The sequence below is a fragment of the Notamacropus eugenii genome, chromosome 1 (genome assembly GCF_028372415.1).
Source record: "Notamacropus eugenii isolate mMacEug1 chromosome 1, mMacEug1.pri_v2, whole genome shotgun sequence".
Classification (NCBI taxonomy): domain Eukaryota; kingdom Metazoa; phylum Chordata; class Mammalia; order Diprotodontia; family Macropodidae; genus Notamacropus; species Notamacropus eugenii.
This window is the reverse complement of record NC_092872.1, coordinates 705,862,890-705,885,613: the sequence shown is the minus strand read 5'-3', so window position 1 is coordinate 705,885,613 and position 22,724 is coordinate 705,862,890. Positions and strand designations below refer to the sequence as shown.

The window sequence follows — 22,724 nt, the reverse complement described above, 5'->3', positions numbered from 1 at the left end:
AGGTGCGCAAGCGCGCGCCTCCAGCCTCGCTCTCGCTCCGCTTCCCCCTCCTCCCGCCTCCGCCCGCGCCGCCCCGGCACTTGTCGCCCCCGGCCCGCCGCGGCGCGCTCCCCCGCCCCCCGGCGTCGGCGGTTGCCATGGCGATAGTTGGCGCGTTACTCGGCCTGACCCTGCTTCTCTGCAGGGTTCCAGGGGGGGCTGAGGCCGCCCCCCGAACCCCCAACATCGTGTTCCTCCTAATGGACGACGTGAGTCGGGGCTGGGGTTCCGGGGTCCAGGCGGGAGCAAGACTGGGACGGGAAGTAGCCGGTCCTATCCACCCCCCACCCCCGACTGGTATGGGGACCTCCTGGGCGAGGAAACACCCTCCACCGGTGCAGGGCTGCACCCTGCTGCCCAAAGACTTGGAGAGAGCCCGAGGGACCTGCCCGGGATCACCCCAAAATAACACTCAGCGTGGTGCCTTGGGGAGGTCCTGGGTTCGGATCTGGGCCGTGCTCTACCTAGGAGATCTTTTGTAGTGTGCTGGACCTCCGAGGGCCTCAGTTTCTCCATCTGTAAAACGGGCTGGATGACCTTGGAGGTCCCTGCCAGCACCAGGGCTTGGGTACCTCCTTCCTACACACACCGAGTTCTTTGTGGCCCAGATCAAGCACCCGCGGGGGGAGGAGGAGGAGGGAGTCCTGGCCAACATTCCCCCTCCACTAGACACCCCTCCCCTGTCACCGGCCCCGAGATGGATGATCCCGCGTTTTCTTGTCTGCACCGGGTCTTGTCCATTTCTCATTTGCATGTCACTGTATCTTTTCCTCCAGGAGACTGTGAGTTTCTGGAGGTCAGGGACCAGATTTTGACTTTTCTTTGTATCTTCAATGCTTAGCACAGAGTCCTGCACACAGTAGGCGCTTAATGAATGCTTGTGGCCCTGTTGAAGTTGGTAGGATTTAGGGATCCGTAAGAATATAATCCCCTCATTTTACTGAAGAGGCATATTCAGCCCCTTGAATGGAAGGAATTGGTGCTAGAACCCCATTCTCCTGCCTTTGATACAGTCCTTTTTTCTGCTTCACCAGTCACAGAAATGTGGTTCACATCCCCACTTTGGTCGTAACATCTCTGGCTTTGCCCTTCCCATCTCCTGCCGCTTTCCCCTTCTGTTAAATAAGGGGGTTGGCTGATTACAAATCCGATCATCCTTCCCTGATTACTCTTCACAAGGTTCTTCTTTACACAGTTAAACTCTTTTAAGCGCTCAGTGGTGCTAAGCACTGTGCTAAGCTTTAGTGATAAAAAGACAAAACCCAAACTTCCTCTGGTCTCCAATTTCCAATGTTCTGGGGCTAGGAACACAGTTCTGTTAATACAAAAGGTAATTTTAAGAGGAAAATTGTGTTGACAAGTGTTGAGATCTTATAGGAGAAGGCTCCTAAATAGTGAGTGAGTGGATTCCAGACACTAGGGATCGCTTGTTCAAAGGTAGAAAGGCAAGGGGATAGACTGCGGTGTGCCACGAACAGGTCAGCCATCCTCTACGACTAAGGAAGGACTAGATAGGACTCTAGATGCCAGTGATGGAAAATGTGTGAGTGAGGAGGCAATGACATGACCAGATGTGTGTTTTAAGGGAAATCTGGAGAAGGAATGGGAGAAGGGAGAGACTGGAGGCAGAGAGACCAGATCTGGTGTTCAGGAGGGCGGCCGGTCATGTGAGAAAGTGAAGAGAAGATAGACGTGATGTGCTTCTATTTCTCCTGCCACAGCGAGATGGCAGCTGATTAGATTTGGTAGGTGGAGGAAAGAGAGAGCCAAGGATGACTCCAAGGAGTCATCAGAAAGGAGAGATGGGTTTGGCAGAAAGTAAGAGTTCTGTTTGAGACATATTGGGTTTGACATGTGTCAGGGTGAAAACATCCAGCTGGCAAGTTGGTAATGCAAGTCTAAAATTAAGGAGAGAAATTTGGGCTGGAAATAACAATTTTGGGGTAATCTATTTAGAGGTAATTATTGAACCCATGATAACTGAACAGGTTGCAGAGAAAAGAGAGCTCAGGTCATCCTTGGACCTCACAAATCACCTTCTGTCATACTTCTTCTGCAACACGTATTATAGAATCATAGCTTTAAAGTAACAAGGGTCCTCATCCGTCAGATTGTCCAACCCCCTCTATTCACAAATCTATTTGAATTGATTTATCTGTGTTAGCAATAAGCTTCCTGAGGGCTAGCAGCTTATCCAGACTCTCCCCAGCACCCTGCATCATTGCTGTTCATTCTGCAAGTTCTTAATAAATAGTTGTTTTTTGAGGGAAGAAGGGAAGTTTGCAAAGTCCTTTCCCTCACTATAGTGTAGTGAGGTATGTGGTATATGAATAAACTGAGACTTGGAGAAATTAAATAACTTGTCCATGGAGGACAACAAGTTTTAAAGCTGGAAGAGGCCCTAGAGATCATCTCATTCAACCCTTTTATTTCTCCAGTGAGGAAGAGGGAACTGAGTCCCAGAGAAAAGGGGAAAGGAAAGGGGGGTAAGTGCTTATGTAGTGCTCCCAATGTGCCAGGCACTGTACTAAGGACTTTTGCCAATATTATGTCATTTGATCCTCAACAACCCTTCGAGGTAGGTATTATCTCCATTTGACAGTTGAAGAAACTGAGGCAAACCAACCATCTGCCTCTAATGACTCATACACCCATACTAAATGGCAGGGCCTGGTGCTCCCAGGTCCAGTGTTCGGTACATGTCCACTCTGTGCAAGGATAGGAACATGATCTCAGAGAGATGTCATTCATCCTCGATTTAGAGTTAAACACAATAGCAGTACAGTTGTATATATTGTCCTTCACTGTCCAGATGCATGCCCCTATAGAAGGTAGGCTTCTCGATCCTTCTGTCTCTATATGCCTGGCGCCTAGCACAATATACGCATGAAACGCTTGATGACTATTTGTTGCATTTGTAGTGTTTCAAGTCCAGTTTTCTTATATTGCATATGAAGAAACTGAGGCTCAGAAAAGGTAAAGTTATGCTGAACAAGTTAGTGATGAAATTGGGGGCTTGGATCCCCATTTCCTACTCTCTCTCTTTTCCCCTGGAAGAGTGATGAACAGTATGGACCTAGTTTTGCCATTTTGATTGCTTGTGGGACTGAGCAACAATCTTCCCCTAGCTGGGCCCCTATTAAGTGAGGGCCTTGGATGAAATGGTTGGCCTTTGAGGTCTCTTTCAGCCATAGATCTGTGACATCCCGCTGCCTTCTGGGCAGGGGGACATAGCAGAAAGAAGAAAAGGTAAGGAGGGAATTGAGGCAGAAAGAGACTTATTATGAGATGAGAGGGGCTGCTCCCTGGGGTGCATCCTCACACACCTGGTACAGGGGGCTGGCTCAGCTCCTTCCAGTGTGACTAGGGCAGGAGCAGATGTAGCAGGATCCTGCCCTGGGCCTAAGTTATTTCCAACTCTCAATTACTTACTCTTAGCCTGGCCCCAAGGCTCAATTCAATCTGAACCAGCAAGTCTCAAACACCAGGCTGGGTAGGTCGTCATAATCCTATCAAAGTTTTGGTGTAAAACTAATGTGATATTATCCTTTAGTTTAATTACATTGGGAAAAACTCATCTTTCCCTGTATTTACATTCACTATGGTTTTTTCCCCTTACTTTACCTACTTAAAGGGTAGCAGGCAGTCTTCATTTAATTTCATCTAGCACTCTGGGTCCTGAGTGAGCACAGAAGGTCTATATAATATTCAACATGGTAAAGACTTGAGGAGTAGACACCAAAGAAGGGGCTGGGGGAAGCTACCCCTTGGAAGGTGGTGAGATGGCTCACATCCTACTGTCTCTCATATCCCAATGATGAGGCTTGTCTCCAGCCCATATTCTCCCTAATTCTCCACTTCTACCTCCTCCCTTTCCTGTGCATGCTCCCACTGAGTCCAGCTGTATTCTGGGGACCGTGGTCGATGAGGAAGAGCCCCCCTGCATACCCCCTTTCTTTGTTAGGGGGTGTCAGAATGGATTGTATCAGGTGAACAGCCAGACTCACAACCTGAGTGTCTTCTCCATCTCCCTCACTTGAGTGCAGATCTTAGCAATTCTGTTTCCTGGCCCTGTCTGTTCCCTTCTCTTTCCACACAGCCAGCACACTGGTTCAGGGCCTTATCACCTTTCATCTGGATTACTGCAATCGTCCGTCAGATGTCTTCCAGCTTGTTATCTCCCCTCTCGCCTGTTCTCCACATACTTCCCCAAGTCTTTTGTTGTTGTTCAGTTATGACCCTGTGGACTGTAGCACTCCAACACTGTCATGAGATTTTCTTGGCCAAGATACTGGAGTGGTTTGCCATTTACTTCTCCAGTGGATTAAGGCAAACTGTGGTTAAGTGACTTACCCACTAGAAAGTGTCTGAGGCCATTTTTGAACTGTGGTCTTCCTGACTCCAAGCCTAGGACTCTCATATGGCTGCCTCCAAGTGATCTAGCTAACCTCAGATCTAGGCATGTCACTTCCCAGTAAACTCCAGTAGCTTTCTACTGCTTCTGGGATCAAATATTCATCCTTATCTCATCCTTTTTCATTTCTGTTTTTTGATAAATTTTATGATATACATAATTATTAGCATAATAGTCCATATATATAATGTACAGATAAGTAAACATACCCATATTGGACTGCATTCTCAAAAAGCTGTTTTTGATAGTGTGGAAGCCACAAGATTTAGAGACCCCTGCCCTAGGACATGAGGAGCCGCCTCTTTAACTGCCCGTCTGCCTCCAGACCATGACCAGAATGTTTGTGTCACTCTGTGGAGATACCCACAAAAGTCTCTGGGCACTGATTGTTCTAGTTAACCAGTTTCCCCAAAACATAAAATTCAGAAAAGTGGAGGAAGATTTTATGTAGGAAAAAAGCTTTGCAAAAGACACCAAATAAGTAAAAATATATATGTAGGAAATGAAAATGTACACATACATTTGGTACACAAAATGTACACAAACACATTTGGTTTTTCTCATAAATGAGAGTATAAAAATTTGATAGAACTAGTTCTCTAGTGTCTCAGTAAATTTTATTGGTTATTGAGTTCAAAAAAAAAAAATCCAAGATGCAAAAACAGCCAGAGAGGGAAGCTTTTGGCCAGCTCTGAGTGGATTATTTTTCCCTTCTGGATAATGTCAGCCTCCAAATAGTGTCTTCTCTGACACCCTGTAGTGACTCTGAGTCAGAGACCTTCCTGTTTAAGTTTTCCTCCTCCCTAGTTTTAAAACTCGCATTTTAAAATATGTGTCAGTGTCTGCGGACTCAGGGTGGCTTTCCTTCCACTTCTCTTTCTTACTCATTTAAAATGACTTATTTCCTCTTTCTGGGCCTCTTCCCCTGACGTCCTTTCCGTTTGGTTCACCATTCTCTCGCTGCTAAAGAGATGGTGTCTAGCTTTGTGTGAATTTTAACCGACATTTCTCATAAAAGAAGTAGGGTCCTATCTCTGGAAAGAAGGCAGGGAGAATCCCAAAGGCAGAAAATATTGGCGGGTGTTGCTGGAGTGGCCACACATGGGCAATGTGCTCAAAGAGCAGAGGGGACTTTTTCTTCTCAGCCATTGAGTGTCCACATGCAGAGCAGGTTTGAGGCAGAAAAACGCCTCTTTGGATTCTCTTTTTTTTACATTTGTCACATAAAACTTGAATGCACATTTAGATGCCATTAGGCTGTGAGTCTGATGACACTTCTTTGTATCTCCACATCTGCAGTGCACAGCACGCTATTTAAAAAAATTTTTAAATGCAAATCCTTCTTCTATAGTTTTCATTTTTATACAAATATGGATTTTCTTTAAATGAGTGCTCACTGATAGAATTTGGTCAACAGCATGTGTACCTCATGGTCTAAGAGAAGGAAGGAAGGTCTGATCAGTTCATTCCATGACTGGGGGGACCTGAGAGTCAGAAGATTCAGGTTCACCTTCTGGTGGTAACTCTAGACAGCCTGTCACAATTTGCTGTTTGCCCCCTCTATTCCACATCCTTGCTGTAGGATATCTGGAATGATATTTGGCCCTTACAAGGATGTTTTCAGAATTATTGCTGCCTGTAAAGGATCAAAGAAAATGTCATGTAAACACAAAGTATTATTACTGTTATTAAACTGTTGTTTTTTCACTGTGCCTCTACAAGATGTTTTCAGGATTGTATGCTATCTATAAAGTATTCAGGAAAATGTCATATAAGGTATTATTATCATTTAATAATATTCCTATTAAAGTCCTAGAAAGGAAACAGGAAAAATCTCAGGAGTCTGACTAAATGTTGAGTGCTCTTGCTTCCCCATTTTGTCCAGTCCATCAATTTTTTAACCCCTTCTCCCAACCCAGAAAGAAAAGATCCACTAAGTCATTTCCCCTCTCTTTAGTGCTCTACCTCCTAAAATGAAAAAAAAAAAAGTTTATGCACAGGAAATGATTGCGGGGGGGGGGGGGGGGGGGGGGGAGGAGATGACTTGGATAAGTTGCAATTCACACTACTGAGACAAAGCCCACATCGGTTTCAATCAGTCAAAATAAGCATTTCTTAAGCAGCTACTATGTGCCAGGTACTGTACTATGATAGATGATACAAAGAAAGTGTGTGTGTGTGTGTGTGTGTGTGTGTGTGTGTGTGTGTGTGTGTGTGTGTGTGTGTTACAGATCAAACTTGTCAGAGACTGAGAATGGGCCACTGCCAGTGGAAGCTCAATCAGAAATTGAGGTGAAATGCTTCCGAAATTAGAATGTGAGGGATGAGAAAATTGAGAGGTTGGCACTCTCATCCATTGCAAAAAGCCAAGTACTTCTGAACTGCAAGTTTGTGCTGTCCACGGAATTAGTAAAACTGTGATAGTGAGCTACTGGTCCTCGAAGCAGAGAGCTGTTCACCTGCCCTGTTGTTCCTTCCCTCCTGCAGATGGGCTGGGGTGACCTGGGCGTGTTTGGAGAGCCTTCTAAAGAGACCCCTAATCTGGACCGAATGGCTGCCGAAGGGATGCTTTTCCCCAACTTCTACACTGCCAACCCCCTGTGCTCGCCATGTAAGTAAAGTTGAACTTGTCCTGCTCCAGGTCACAGGGTGGGGAGCTCCTAGGCCTTGAAATTTAAGCACTGTGTTTTTGTCCTTGCCTGACAGTGAGTGACTCCTTGGGCAGTCCTGGGTATCTGAATTCGAACCTTGCCTTTCTCCTGGGACCCCAAGGGTGTTTAGGTCTGTTTGAGTAGCCACCATATTCCAACACGGTGCTCAAAACCAGCATTCCTGTGTTTACAGGGACTACAGTCTGGGGGGGAGGGGCCCTAATAGAGCACTGGATCTACAGTCAGGAAAGATCTGAGTTTAAATCCCACCCCTGATACTGTTAAAAACTGTATGACCAAATCAATTGGATTCTGAGCATCTGTTTTCTCACGTATAAAATCAGGATAATGATGCCTGTAGTCGCTACCAAAACTGAGTTGTGACAAACAGGAGAGGCGATGGATATAAGATGCTTTGCAGACTTTCAATCACTAGATGAACGTCAGGTGGCATTTATCGTTACCGCCATGACCATTGGAGGGCCTTGAGAGCAGAAGGGCTCCAGTCTTTTCCTGATAAGACAGGACTTTGTGTTCCTCACAGAATGCTGTGGTCGCTGAAGAAAAGAGAGGGTGGGAAACATTCCTGACTCAGGAGGTTCGGAAGGGGAGCTTTGAGGGCCACCTCAGAGGCTTCACTGCCTTAGCCATCCAAGACCTTCAAGCCCATCTCCATCACCTTGCTGGGAAATCCTGCCTTCATGACTATTTTATTTTAATTTGTAAATCCTTTTTAAAAAATTTATTTTTATTTTCATTCCAAATTCTCTCCCTCTCTCCATCCGCTCTTTCACCCACTGAGAAGGCAAGCAATGTGATAGCCATTACATGAGTACAATCGTGCAAAACATTCCTGCATGAAGCTCTTCATACCCATTTTAAAGGGTCTAGGCCCATTAAGCCACTTCTTTTTTTTTCGATATCAATCTGAATGTGCCTATCTTTTTTCCCCAGATATTTTATTCTTTTCCAATTGCATGTAAAAAGTTTTTAGCATTTGTTTTTCAAAATTTTGAGTCCCAGATTTCCTCCCTCCCTCCCCAGTGAGAAGGCAAGCAGTTTGACGTAGGTTATGCACGTGTGGTCATGCAAAGCATATTTCCATATAATTCATGCCATTAAACCATTTCTTGCTGTCTTTCTGTCTTTACTTCTTAGCGAGAGCAGCGCTGCTCACCGGCCGCCTTCCCATCCGCAATGGATTCTACACAACCAATGGGCACGCCCGAAACGGTATGGATTTGTGTGCTTCTCTTCCCCTTCAGAAGTCTCTCTGAGCCTCCCTTTCCTTTGCCAAGTAGCGTTACAGAGAGTATTAGGAAGATTGACCAATAGATGGTTTTGACCATCTTTTCAGAAAGGGCTGTGGGGATGAGGAAGAAAGAGGGGTTCCACTAAACTGTTATTTAGCGATATATTTTTCTCAATTTTGGGAAAATTGAGATAGGTGCTACATTGACAACTTCTGCTGCTATAAAGAGCATCCCCCTTCCTCAAACAGACTGAGAGCTGACCCCTGCCTCGTCTTTGCACTAGCATGTACTGCCTCTTCCTGCTCCTCTGGCCAGATGACATCCTTGCTGACTGAGGATGAAATCTACCATGGTGCAGAAGTGACTCTGTCCCTGAACAATATTTTTTAGGCTTCTTACATGCATCTTTTTTGCTGCCTGGCTCCTGATTCCGTCCCATACTTGGGATTCATTCTTTTCTGCTCAGTGCCCCCTGGGTGGGCTTGGTCCCTGGGCAATCCAGCAGAATGTCTCTGGTGAGGTCCTAACAACTGGCAGGCACTTAGGGGAATACAGAGGGGAATGAAATGGGACTCCTTCCCAAAGAACTTAGTAGGAAAAGTGGGGCATGCACACAGATAGCTGTAATATGAAATACAGTGTACATGAGAGGTCTAGACTAAGTGCCATGGGAGCTCAGAGAGAGCAGAGGCTGCCTCCAGGACAGAGTGTTGGAGCTGGCACTTGAAGTTGGAGCAGTATGCCAGCAAGGGCAGGGCAGGGTGGCCCTGGAGGCCTTGGGGTTGGGGCCTGGGAGCTTCTAAGACCTCAGGTGGGAAAGCAGAGGATGGGTTGTAGGAACAGTGAAGACTCCCCCTTAGGAGAAGCCAGATTCAGTGGTAGCAGGCTGAGCTTAAGGGGACAGAATCAAGACACATTTTTAAAAAGTTTGTTTCCTTTGAAATAGAAGAAAAAAGTTTTAGCAGAAGGAGACTTGTCAACTCCTTCATATTGATCCTTTCTGCTGGTGCAGAAAAGTGATATAAAAGTGTTTGGAGAAGCTTCAAGACACACCCATCCACACCTCTCTCCCGCCCCATACACACACCAGATAGGTGTAGAAGGGACACTAATGAACCTGTTCAGCCACTGAGAGTCATCCATGAACACGGTTGAGATCACAGAGGGCCAAGAGCCGAATCTTCAGAAGGTCCCCCTGTGTTGGCAGTGGGAGGAGGAAAAAGATCCCAGGAGGATTTAAAGGAATGATCAGGGAGGGAAGAACACATTCAAGACAGTGGTTGGCAGCTGGCCAGCCCTGGAAGCCTGGGAGGGGGCCAGCAGCAGTGAGGGTCTGGGGTGGAGGGAGTTTGGGCAGCACTCTGTTTCCAGCCCCATCTTTATGGCACTTGCTTGGAGAGGGTGCCAGGGCCTCCAGCACCCTCATTGTTCTGTTGGGGGCTGCACCTTCTGCCTAACTATTGCTTGCCCAGTTTGGGGATTCATTTTCAATCAAAAGAACGTTTCTGAAGGACCATGTATGATTTTGTGACTTCCCTGTTGGTGCAAATAAGAATACAAAGCCATTTTGTTCTCCCCAGCTTACACACCTCAGGAAATAGTCGGAGGAATCCAAGATTCGGAGTTCCTCCTTCCTGAGCTGCTGAAGAAAGCAGGCTATGTCAATAAGATTGTTGGCAAGTGGTAAGTTTGGCTTGAGTTCCCCCCCCCCCATTTTTTTGGTATGTGCCATACGGCCCAAGACAGAGACATTTTCCAAGCAATCATTGCTAAAATTTCCTAACAAGGAAAATTTGTTAGGTTGGAAGTGGAAAAACTTTATATTCTAACTCAGATAAAATCTGACATGTAAATGCTTTGGGGGGAAAACTGTTGTGAGTAGAGGTCACAAGACTTGGTCATGGAACAAATCCAGTGCTATAGGACCAAAAAATTACATCGTGGTTTAGAATATGAACAGTGTGGTAACTATTCTGGTCTAGATGAGTGCATGAAGTGTGTATTACACGCATACTGTGTGCAAAGCTCTGGGAATGCAAATAGAACAGAAAGTCCCTGCTCTCCAAGTGCTCACATTCTAAAGCATATGAAAGGCTCCAGCGACAGCGTAGATGGAAAGGTGCCTTGGTCCTTAAGAGGCAGATAGACAGATGCTAAAGCCTCTTCCTCAATCTCATTTCTCCTGATAAAAATCAAATCAGTTTCTGATGTCGAAGGATTTAATGATGTCAGGGACTTTGGAGACAAGAACTTTCTCTCTGAGTCTTCAGTGTCTGTAGCCACTGTCTGACACTCCAGGACAGTGTCAGTCTGCCAGGCTGGCCCTCCCCAGATGCCTCCCAGGAGAATGGCAGAGGACTTCTTCCCAAGGCTCATGGACTCAGGGTCCTGGGTCACCCCATCAGGACCTGAAGGGAGTTGGTGCTTAAAGTGGTAGGGGTGGTTGGCCTGGTCTGGCCCAGGCTGCCTCCTGTCCCTCCCAGGGGCCTTGCTGCAAGTGTGCTGTTGTTTACATAAGTGCGTGCTTTTGTTAAAACTTTGAGGCTCTGCGATGTTGTCATGGTTGTGAATACTTCCTCCACAAAGGCAGTAGCCCTCTGTTTCCTAGTAGACAGCCTTTGTGAGTTGTGTGGCTATCAAAGTTCCCTGGTGCCCCCTCTCTTATGAGGAGGAGTGAGGTTTCTCTTTAGACAGTGGGCATCCAGCCTATGCCCAGGCTCAGTAGAAGGTACCAGAGCTGGTACTGGATTTGTCTGGACTGTGGGAGGCCAGGGTCACCTACTGGCTACCAAGAGCTTAGACCCTAGTAGTGGAGGCGAGCCCTGTGCACTGATCATTGTGATCGAGAGGAGACTGTCCACAAGAGGGGGATGACTTTCTCACTGGAGGACTTTAGTGGGACACCTAGGAGGCATGTCAGAGTGCCATGGGAGCTGTTGGCTGTCCAAAGCCCAGCTCTGCCCTCCTGTGTGGCCCCTTCTCACCCGACTGCCTCTAGCCAGTCTCTTCCTGCCTCGGCCTCATTCAAAGAATTGTGTTACTGTGCATGAGGAATGTCTTCGGGCCTTCTGAGGATCACGTGATGTTTACACTTAGTGGTGGATAGCAGCGAAGGAAGACTCAAGGCATGATCACTCTTGATCTGCCGTCTCCCTTCTGTGCCCTTGGCTCCCCAGAAGGCAGATACACAGGCAGGCTGCAGTTGGCATTTTGTGGCTGCCTCTCTGCCTCAGTCTCCCCTGAACTGTGTTCAGAGCAGCCTCTTGACTGCAGTCCAGGATTCCCTGAAAAAGGGACAAACCCTCCAACCAGTGACCTACAGATTGTCCTACCTTGGACAAGTGCTCTTTCAATAAAAATAAAAAAATTTTGTTTTCCCTCTCTCTCCTGCCCTCTGTTCCCCACTGGAAAAAAGAAAAAACCATCGTAACAAATGTGTCTAGTTGTCCCCAGAGCTACTATGGTATGCATACCTTTGACCGAGCTATCCTGCAGCTAGTCCTATACCCCAAAGAAATGAGAGACAAGAAGACTCCATCCACAAGGACATGTAAACTGTTTTAGCAGCACTTTGGTTGTAGCCAAAGCTTGGAAACTAAGGGACCATTCGTTCCTGTTGGGAAATGGCTAGGTACACTGTGGTATGGGAATGTAACAGAATATTCTTGTGCCCTAAGAAATAATGAAGTGGGCAGTTTCTGAGGAAATGAGGATGCCTCAGTGAACTGGTGCTGGATTCAGTGAGCAGGCCCAGGAGAACAGTTTATGAAATTATAATTATTATTATAATTCTTATAGAGAAAAAAACAACTGAAAGACGTTAGAATTCTTTCTGTTAGTGGCAGATCCCAAGTCCAAAAGAATGGAGAGTAAACATGCTCACCTGACCGGTGAGATGGGGATCTTGAAGTGCAGAAAAAGACACATTTTCGAACACAGTGTGAGAATTTGTTTGACAGACTAGGAATATATGCATCAAAGATTTATTTTGGGTTTGAAAAATTTTTTGTTGTGTGGGGGTGGTTAGTAGGAGTAAGAATTGGTAGATTATTTTTGTAAATGGATATTTGTGCTATGATATTCCACATTTAAAAATAAGTAAATAAAATGAGGGCAGACAGGTGACTCAGAGCACCAGCCATGGAGTCAGGAAGACCTAAGTTCAAACCCCGGGTGAGTCACTTAACCCTAATTACCTTGAGAAAGAAAGAGAGGAAGAAAGTGAATACATAAAGAAAAAACAAATTGCATAGCTAAAAAAAATCCCCACACTGGACATAGCCAACAGGCTAGATCTGCGCCTGCATCTGTCCCTCTTCTGTCACTTCTCAGGTAAGTAGCTTGCTTCATCCTGGGTCCTTTGGATCCTCTGGTCTCATGGCTGGCCATTGCATTGATCTTGGGGGCCAGGGACTCTTGCAATAACCCAACAATATCCCTGGCCCCATGACCTTTTGGCAATATCCCAGAATCCTGAAGCACCTGAGGAATCATCCTAAGGATCTGATTATTTGACCCTAAAGTACTCCTTAGTCTTCGAGTCCTATTGAGATGGAAGAGTACCAATAGGGATAAGAGTAAGCAGGCTTGAGGATTTGGAGAGTTTTCCAAAATTTGTAATGACCTCCTTTCTTCCTTGCTACCCACCTCCTCGCCCTGAAGGCCCAGCTCGAGACTTACCTCCTCTGAGCAGCCTTCCTCAGCTGCCCTTTTCTGATGGTTGCTTCCATTTAGTGCCTGCACCATCTATTGGAATTCCTCTCTCCTGCCTTGTCTTGTTATTTATCTCCTTGGTTTCTGTCTTTTCTCCCCATCTAGATTGGCAGTTCTGTGAGGGAAGGGCTGTGTCTTGTACTGCCTTACATCTGCTCTGTTGTGGAGCACAGTACCCTTGCATAGAGCAGGTGCTTACCAAGTGCTTGATGACAGTCATCAATAAGAACAAAGACCATGAGAAGTCATCATCTTTGGAAAATTCCGGTTGTCAGGAGGCTACCTAATGACTGGAAAAAAGTCCACTTTCTTGATCCTTCAGCAGAACAGGGAAGGTGCCTGTGCCAGGCTAATCAGCTCTGAAATGATTACTGGTTTAGTCAATGAGTGGAGGCAAGGGAAAGCCCACCAGGGACCTTGGAGAGACTTTGTCTGATGGAATCAAGCCCCATCAGGCTGATCTTTGTAGTCAAGAAAGTGGAGAAAAGCTGGATAAATAGCAAGCTGAGAAAAAACTGCCAAAACTAGCACGAGGAATTGGTTGGCACACAGCAGAATGACTGATCTAATCATGAACAGTTAACAGGCAGCAGGGTGGCCCCAGTTCTCCGGTGTATCATAGCGCAGAATGAGCAGGTCTGTAATGAAACACATGTGATTCAGGGTTCATATTGATTAGTTCATTCAGATGTGCCAATGCCAAAAGTGAACAGGGAGAAAACAGGCCAAATCCACATCCAGTTTTTTCACAAATTATTAGTAAGTAACAAGAAGAAATGCTAGCCTAATGAAATCCTCTACAGAGGGAGAGGGGTGACTGGGGAGTAGCTTCCTGGAAACAGGTACTTTGTATTTTTGTGCACAGGAACCACTCAGAGAGTTGTAGGGGAGTAGAGTGAGAGAGAGAGGGAGAATTGAACACGTATTATTTGTCAGGTACTGTCTAAATGCTGGGAAGACAAAATATGAAAATATTAGAAGAGGGAAATAGGAAATATGTCTTTCTTTCACAAATATGAAAAAAGAGAGACTCCCTGAGCCTCAGGAAGTCTACATTCTAATAGAGGAAGGCAGGGCCTCTGGTGACCTGGGAGAGGGGTGATTGGTCATTAAAGGAGGGCACAAAATAGAGAGGCATGCAGGTGGTGGAATGGTTTGGTGCCTAGCCAACTGGTTGGGGCTCAAAGGCGGGGCTCAAAGATAAAGGGATGAATTTCCCCAAGGCCTAGAGCCTGGATTCTGGAAGACCTTGTGTCAAGAAGATTCTAGGAATTCTGGGTCTTAGGGCAGAGGTCTGAGGTGCACTCTCCCACAAGTACAGGGCCCATGCAAAAAATAGGCCCAAAAAAACAAGCGTGATTAAGCAGACATGCAGAGAAAAGCCAGCAGAGGGGTGACAGGCAGCTGCTGATGAAGGACCCCCACCTCAGTCACAACTGCCTTAGGCCTGGAGGGGCCTTAAAGATCTTCTGGTCCATCCCCCTTATTCTCTGGAGCAAATAGAAGCATCCTTTCTGGCCCCATGTTGACTTTGAAAACCACAAATTAACATTATCCGGGAGTTTGGCTTATTTTGTTAAATATTTCCCAATCATATTTTAATCTGGTTTGGCTGTGACCCAGAGTCTGACACCTCTGCCTGCACTTATATAGTATTTGAAGGTTTGCAAAACACTTTACCTATGTCAGTCTCACTGGATGCCAAGGCCCCCATTTTACAAATGCGGAAACTAAGGCCAAGAGAGGGTAAATGACTTGCCCAGCGTCACACAGCTAGTTAATTATCTGAGGCAGGATTTGAACTCAGGTCTTCCTGGCTCCAAGCCCAGCACTTTTATCCACTAAGTTACATCACATGACAGGAAGCAGGTTTAGATAGGGGACAGTCAGGCAAGTCTCTTTTTCCAATTTTCTAGTCTGTAAAAAAGGGTTAATAATACCCATCCTGCCCACCTCACAAAGTTGTTTTGATACTTAGATAAAAATGTAAAAGCATTTAAAGGGTTTTGCAAAAGTATATTATTATCACCATCATCATTATTATCATTTTAGAAGGAAGAGAAGTTGATAGTTTGCTCACAAGTAGCATCTTAATTCTCTAATTCCGTTAAATCAAAATTGTTTGATTTAATTCTAAACCAGAATGTATCCTAATGAGTTGTGTATGAACTAAAATGACCCTCCAGCCCAGAAATTAATGGATTGGATTGTTTAGGAAGAATATGGTATTAGAGTCCTGGGTCCAACAGAGTATTCCTATGAGAAAACACAGAGCAATTAATGGATAGATCTAAAGTGGTGAAGTAATACTGAAAAGGAGGGGAGATAAGTTCTTCTTTTCCTCATGAATACAAAATGTGAAGACTGAAAAGACGTAGTTCCAGAGTCCTCAAAAAACAGCCAGTATCCCCTCAGAGAGCCCCATCTTCTTGTAGTTGGAGAAACTGAAGTGGCTTCCTTAAGGTCCCAGAGACGGATCTTGTGGTCACTTACCCTCCTGAGTCGTCACCCAGTGTATCCCCAGTTTGCCAGTCTCCCTCCAAATCAATGTATTAAATGAATGAAGATCATGCACAGAGGAGTTTATTGAGACTTAGCTGTGCTGAGTTTAGTGTAGTGGGCTTGAGAGGAAGAGGATGAATGCCCCTCTGGTTGGGGAGCCCCCTTCCCCTCTTTCAGTGGACCCAGACCCACACATTCACTCAGTAATTCCATTAGTGTTCAGTGCCCACTATGTGCAGGCCTCTGTACTAGGTAGGCCCTAGGGAGACAGAGAAGAATGAGAGTGTGTGTTGTGTGTGTGTGTGTGTGTGTGTGTATACGTGTACCTGACTCTAAGCTGGGCTGCTGCAGCCCAGAAAGAAGATCCTATGTTTTCTCTGAAATCTCTTAGTATTGACAGCAAGGCCATTGGCCCTCCAGAAACTGGGAGCTCCTCTTGAGGAGTGACTTGGTGTGGTTGGTTGGTTAGTTGTCCTTCGTCCTCGAAGAGGACTAAAATGCCATCACCATGATAAAGTGAAGTTTCAATGTGTCCGACTGGCTGATCAGACGAACTCAAAATGCTCTACCACAGATTGGGCACAGATAGTCTGTGTGAATATTTGGGGTGGATGCTTCAAATTTGTGCATCCTACGTTTCCTTTGTGCTGTCTCAATTCTGCTTTGCCCATAGAGCATAGCACCTTTTCTGATGTAGGCACGCCATGCTGAGTGGTCCTGTGCCAGTATCTCCCATGTCACACAGTCAAATCCAAAGTTCTTGAGAGTGTCCTTATATTGCTTCTTCTGACCACCATGTGATCGCCTGCCCTATGTGAGTTCTAACTACTTGGTGTGGTAGTTCAGTGCTGGACTTGGAGCCAAAAAGGCCTAGATTCAAATCCTCCCTCTGATAATTCCTTATCTTGTAACCATGGGTGGATCTCAAACTTTTCTGAGCCTCTATTGCCTCGTCTACAAATGGGGGTGATAATAGCCTTAGTGTCTTTCTTACTGCACAGCTGTGAGGTGCCAATGGGAATATGTTATTCTACCAGCTTTACCAAGCTATTGATAACAGTATTGTTGAAGATTATCTTGAACAGTTTCTTGAAGAATCTGCCCTTTGGGGTGCTGGCCTGGATCTCCTCCGAGGTTGGGTACTGATGGAGATCTCCAGGACAGCAGATTGCAGAAGGGGGTGTGCATGCTGTGTAGAGTCAGCAGGAGGCTGGGGCTGGCTCAGGTGGGGTCTCTGCTGCCCCTGCTCCCTGGGCTCTCTCCTGACTGGAGAAGCCGAAGGATTCACTGTTCCCCAAAGGGAGGAAGAAGACTTGACAAAACTTGAGAGGAACAGAGCCTGGCAGGAAGTTCTCCACAGCTTAGATTGACGCCTCCAATGTGTGCTGGGGGTTTGCAAACTGGAAATCCCCCCTCTCTCTCTTGACTCCAAGCAGATGATCTTCGTTCTTTGGAACAGATTTCACAGTTATCACCAAAGTGGGCACTTTGCCCGTTTTATCTTCTAATCACTCAAATCTACATAAATAATACAGGGCTTTGGGGGAAATTATAAGTACATAGTTAGCAGATCCTGGAGCCGTTCCAGTCTGTTATGTGGAGTCATACTGCATACGTGATAAACCTCCAGCACAGAAGCTTCATGTGCTGCTTAAACCTGTTGTGACCTTTTGGGGCTATCTTTGAATAGTGACTGTCCAGAATGAAAAGAGATTATTGGAGCTCCAAGTAACCTTACTGGGAAAAAGATTTCTTCCTAAATTACTCTATAAATGTCTGTTGTCATTGTTAGTATTAGCAGACCTACAGGAAAGACCCAAGAGTTATGGGAAGTTCATAGTTTCAAGCTATTTTGTCCTCTTCTTGTGTCCTGGGCTTTGGATGAGAAGGAAGCAAAGGCACATGGGGTTAGTATTTGAGGGGTTAAGGCCATGTAAGTGATTGTGATTTTGAAGTCCAGAGGGTTGCCAGTTGCCGCATTATTAATCCTTTAATATAATTCAAGATCTTTTAAAATATTATTACACATTATTTGAGGGAGGCATGTTACATGCCTCCCCCATTTTGTGAGTCCCTGAAATGGCTCGGGTTCCTGTTTCTAGGCATATGGGTCACAGGCCCCAGTTTCACCCCTTGAAGCATGGATTTGATGAGTGGTTTGGATCCCCCAACTGCCATTTTGGACCTTATGACAACAAGGCCAGACCCAACATTCCTATTTACAGGAATTGGGAGATGGTTGGCAGGTAATGGAGTTTTTTCTTCATCATCCCCTCACTTTGTATAAATCATTCCATTTAGTTTCCTTCTCACCTTTTTCCAGGAAGCAGCTTGCATTTGAGGTTTTAAACCCACTTGTTTTCACTAAACTGTTAAAGTGGCCCATGTCAGTGTAGGCTTGGGTCGTGCTCCTCTTCCTTCTCATTTGGGTCTTCCCTAAAGGTTCTATAGTGATCTGTATTTCCCTCTTGTGGGTCAGTCTGGGCCACATTTAACTTATATACTATCAGAAGCAGCAGTGGGATTGTCAGGCTCTTTCCATTGACCACACAGAGCAAGTAAACCCCACACTGAGATGATGGGAAGTCAAAGCCGAGAAGGAGTTGGTCTAATCAACAGGCAGCGAGTGCCCAAAGCCTGCGCAGAGAATCACCCTTGGTGAAATCACCTCCTCATTTTGCGAAATATACTTCTTACCTGCCATCACCTAAGGGAGTGAACTTGATCAGTGCTTTTTAATCTCTTAACAGTAAAAATTGTTCCCTCAAGTGTTAAATTATTATTGTGTTTAAAGCCCTATTTCCCCATCCTTTTTGATGTGATTCCTAAGTTATGTGTGTCCTTCCTTTTGCTTAATCGTAAAACCCAGGGAGGAGAAAGGGACTCCCATCCTGGGTTTGCTGATTTTTCTTATTTTGCATTATTTTCAGATACTATGAAGACTTTCCCATTAATCTCAAGACAGGAGAGGCCAATCTAACTCAGATCTACTTACAGGTATTGGAGAACTGAGTGTGGGATGGACTATTCAGTGCCTGCAGTTGTACTGGGGTGCTTGGTTCCAGTGGCAGGGACAGCATTCCTCTTCATTTGCAGGAAGCAGTGGATTTTATTAAGAAGCAGCAGGCCCATGAACAACCCTTCTTTCTCTATTGGGCCATTGATGCCACCCATGCACCTGTGTACGCTTCAGAATCTTTCCTGGGTACCAGTCAAAGGGGGCGGTGAGTCATTTTATGGTTATTATTTTTAGAATGCAAGAAAATCACTGCAGTATTTCTCATCTCTGTCTGTTGGAAGATTAGCAATAGTATTGACTTCCCCTCTGATTAACTGTGTGACTATGAACTTAACACATCTTTGTTTTTTTCCCCTCTTCTTAAAAAAAAAAAAAAGAGAATGACAATGGTCAATCCATTTCATTAAAGACATAGGTTAGTATTTAATGTAATTTTAGTTGTTGAACTGGCGTTTGCTCTGAGTTAATCACTCAGAGTCTGCAATTCCCCTTTTCCTGTAGATATGGAGATGCTGTTCGAGAAATTGATGATAGCATTGGGAAAATACTGAAGTTGCTTCAGGACCTGAGTATCCAAGAGAAAACATTTGTGTTTTTCACATCTGATAATGGAGCTGCCCTCATTTCCGCTCCCAGTCAAGGTAAGTAGTCTCGTGTTAACTCTTCCCATGACGTTATACCTATCAATAAGATTATTGGCTTAGATTCTTAATTTCTATATGGCATGTCCTAAAGCCCCCACTAAAAACCATCGTGAGCCAGACCCACAGCCATGATACCAAGGGCTGTTTCCTAGGGTGATATGATTATTCTCCATGACATTAACCTCAGAGTTTAGAGGTCCCTACTTCCCACTGCTAAAAATTCAAATATCTTTTAATGACCCTCCATGGGCCTTTCATTCCTAAGGTTATCTGGAACCTTTTTTTAAACTTATTATACTTTCAGCCTGTGCCGTCCCTTGGGATAGTCTTTCGTTTCACCATAAATTGTAGAAGCTGAAAAAGGACCTTGGAGCATTCCTAAGGGTGTCACCTTCTAGGTAAAGCAGTACTTGCTTGTCTTTTTCCTAAAACTTCTTTCGAGTCAAGGGTTTGCCCTAATTGTAGAGTAATGGGAATTTGTTAAATGTGCTCTCAACAAACAAGTCTAGAGACATCCTTTCTATTCACTGCTCCTTTTGGTGTTTTCCCAACTAATGCTAACATTTGTCATAGCTTCCTTCTCCGAATTTAAGTGATTTGAGTGATCAATTCATTATCCCTTTTCCCCACAACAAACGTTAACTTTACCTTAGAGAACCCACTTCTAGAAGTTCTGGATCTGTCTACCTAGAAGCCCAGTTTTATCCTCCTAAACTTTATTCGTTCCTTCATTCATTTGCTTTTGGAGCAGGGAGAAGCAGGGAGGGGGGCGGTCAATGGGGACAATTATAGTGGGGTCATCCTCAGCTTCTTTTGATCTCGTATCCTTTTTAGTAAAAGAACTATTAAGCATATGTCTATAATAAAGTGTAAATTAATTTATAAGTTCTATTAATGTATTATGATACTAGTAATTATGTACATTATATAACTTAACTGAAAATAGGCTTTTAAAAAGTATGAGATAAAGATAAAATTCTATTGATCCTAGAGTAAGTGGGAAACCACTGAAGTTGACTGAATAAGAAAGTGACATGGCCAGGCATATGCTTTAGGAAAAATCACTTTGGTGACTGAGCAAAAGGTGGCCTGGAATAGGGAGATACGCAGAGACTGATTAGAAGTCCACTGCGATAGTCTGGAGAAGAGGCTATTAGCCCCAACTGTACCTTCATGGTCCCCAGCATCCCCCCCACCGCCAAGGCTCCCTCCTCGGCTGTCTGTTTGCCTCTGCACTGAGCCAAGGCAAGGGTTGTGTGGATGAAGAGAAAGGATGGATGTGAGAGGTGTTGGAAAGGTAGACTGAACAAGACTTGGTCATGGATTGGGCATGGGCAGGGTGAGGAAGAATGAGGAGCGGAAGAGACCACTGGTCTGGATCCTCTGACCCAGTGATTTTTGAATTCTCCTTTCTTCCAGGTGGCAGTAATGGGCCCTTCCTGTGTGGGAAACAAACCACCTTTGAAGGTGGGATGAGGGAACCAGCAATTGCCTGGTGGCCTGGACATATATCTGCCGGACAAGTAAGTAACTTGGTTCAGTGACTTAGTTAATTGTAGTCTGTGACAACTTTCTGAAAAGGCAGTATTCCAGACCAAATGTCATCTTAGATCACAGCCAATATTTGGTCTCTCTCTCTTTCCTGTTGATATTCCCTCCCCAAGCCTCCATCCTTTTCAGTTCCTCTGAAATGCAGTGGTCAGAAGTCATTTCCAGGCTCTCTCCCCTTCTTGGACCCCTGCCCAGTGCTCCCTCCCTCCTCAGAAGCAAAGTCTTCATCATGTGAGCTAGTCAATTTACAAGGTGGACTCAGGGCTTACTCTGCCCAGATCTCTGGCTAGGAGGACCTTTCCTGTCTGAGAGTACAGCAAATAATCCTTTTACACTGTGCTATGTAGAGAAAAGTCTTCAGACAAAGACCCGACCACATCATCAATTGGCAGGTTGGGGCCAAGAAGCTGAAGTGTTGGTTTGACCAAAAAAAAAAAAAAATGCTCGAATGAATCAACTGTTCCTACCCTGGGTGATCTGCTGCCTTTCAGTATTTTCTTGGTTCTTCTCAAAATTGGTGAGATAGCAACTAAAATGATGAAACCTCAGGGCTGGTATTCTGTCCAGACATCTGATGACCTTCTCTGTGTCAGGCTTTTTTGTTTCTTACTGGACTGTAGGCTAAGACCATGTCACCTGGGTTATTTCCCACTTAATATGCTTCATATATGTACAATGTTGGACATAGGTGCTTAGGAAATATTTGTTTATGGATTTAATTGTGGGGAGCTAAAAGAAGAGGAGACAACATAGATGTCTTCAAAGAATTTAATAAGGGGAAGAGGACAAATAAAAATTTAAAAGGATAAAAAAAAAGCTTTGCCATATGTCTGTACCATGCACAACAAACTTTAGCTATACACAGATGCTTCTGGTACTGTCGGAGTCATCATGGGAGCCAGGTGCGGTTAATTTGGGAGTACTTAATAAAGGCATTAATAGTTAAGTGGTGTTTTTAAGGAAGAGAGGAAGATGGCTTAGCAGATGGAAGGAGGGATGATGCTATTTCTGGCTAGGAAAGGTGGAGACAGTGGGCATGAGTGAAGAACGGAGGAAGAATGAGGAGGAGCAGCTGTACCTGGTGCTTGGACCCCACGCTACTGAGTAACCCCGTTTTTCTGCTCACTTGCCCCAGATTTCCAACATCCAGTAGCCTCCCCCTTTTGTCTTCAGGCTTTTTGGATAAACCATTTTATAGCATTATGTTATCCATTCCACAAATAGGTAGGCAGGCAGGCAGTAGTATGAGCTGACACTGTACCGAGTCCTGGGGATAAAAATATAAGAAAGACCAGTTCCTGTCCTTAAGGAGATTATGTTCTCACAGTGGAAGGCCACAAGGGGTGGGGAGAGAAGGAGGAAGGTGCTCACCTATGTAGGATCACAGTCAGATAATCAGAGGCACAGCTGGGAGGGGAAAGAAGCCTGGCCCGCCTGGGCTGCACCCCCAGAAGGATGGCCAGGAAGGGCTTCCCCTGTGGGACAACGAGGCCAACATGGCAAGAACGTTCTGGTCACTGTCGTGGTGGCAGAGGCCATAGACTTGTAAGTCGAGATGGCCAAAGAGAGAGGAAGGAATTGTATCCTTCTCACTTCAACAGGGCGCTTCATGGCAAATTCTCTCCTGGGTGAGCACAGCCTGGCCTTGGGACATCACTCACTCTTCCCCTTCCAGTGCACCAGAGTATTTGTGTGTTTGTACTAACCTTATTAATGTATCTGTGGTGACGTGTGCAAATGTAGACATCACTACTTACTGATCTGCCTTTTCTCTCCTTTCAAATTAGAATGCTCTTTAGGTCAGAAACTTGTCCTTTGCTTCCTATATAAACCCCATAAAACATATAAACCCCATTGGAAACAGGCCCAATTTCACAAGCAGAATCATTGTGCGTCACTGTCAGGCAATCATTGCCATCTGTAAGGTGATCCTTCAAG

General features: G+C 45.2%; 1 protein-coding gene across 7 annotated transcripts in view; it reads left to right on the top strand.

Annotated features, from left to right (window-relative positions):
* Positions 1-124: 124 nt before the first annotated feature.
* Positions 125-22,724, top strand: part of GALNS (galactosamine (N-acetyl)-6-sulfatase) — a 68,234-nt gene continuing 45,634 nt past the window's right edge. For 6 of the 7 annotated variants that reach the window (XR_011972915.1, XR_011972916.1, XM_072636336.1 and 3 more), the window contains exons 1-9: positions 125-248; positions 6,941-7,064; positions 8,263-8,337; positions 9,938-10,040; positions 17,675-17,818; positions 18,503-18,569; positions 18,669-18,796; positions 19,093-19,232; positions 20,655-20,758. Coding sequence is in view for 5 of the 7 variants with exons in the window: in XM_072636336.1 (XP_072492437.1) it covers positions 138-248; positions 6,941-7,064; positions 8,263-8,337; positions 9,938-10,040; positions 17,675-17,818; positions 18,503-18,569; positions 18,669-18,796; positions 19,093-19,232; positions 20,655-20,758 (996 nt within the window). In the remaining 2 variants the exon portion in view is untranslated. Of the gene's footprint in view, positions 249-6,940; positions 7,065-8,262; positions 8,338-9,937; positions 10,041-17,674; positions 17,819-18,502; positions 18,570-18,668; positions 18,797-19,092; positions 19,233-20,654; positions 20,759-22,724 lie in introns of those variants that run through there. The other variant, XM_072636340.1, reaches the window with a different exon arrangement.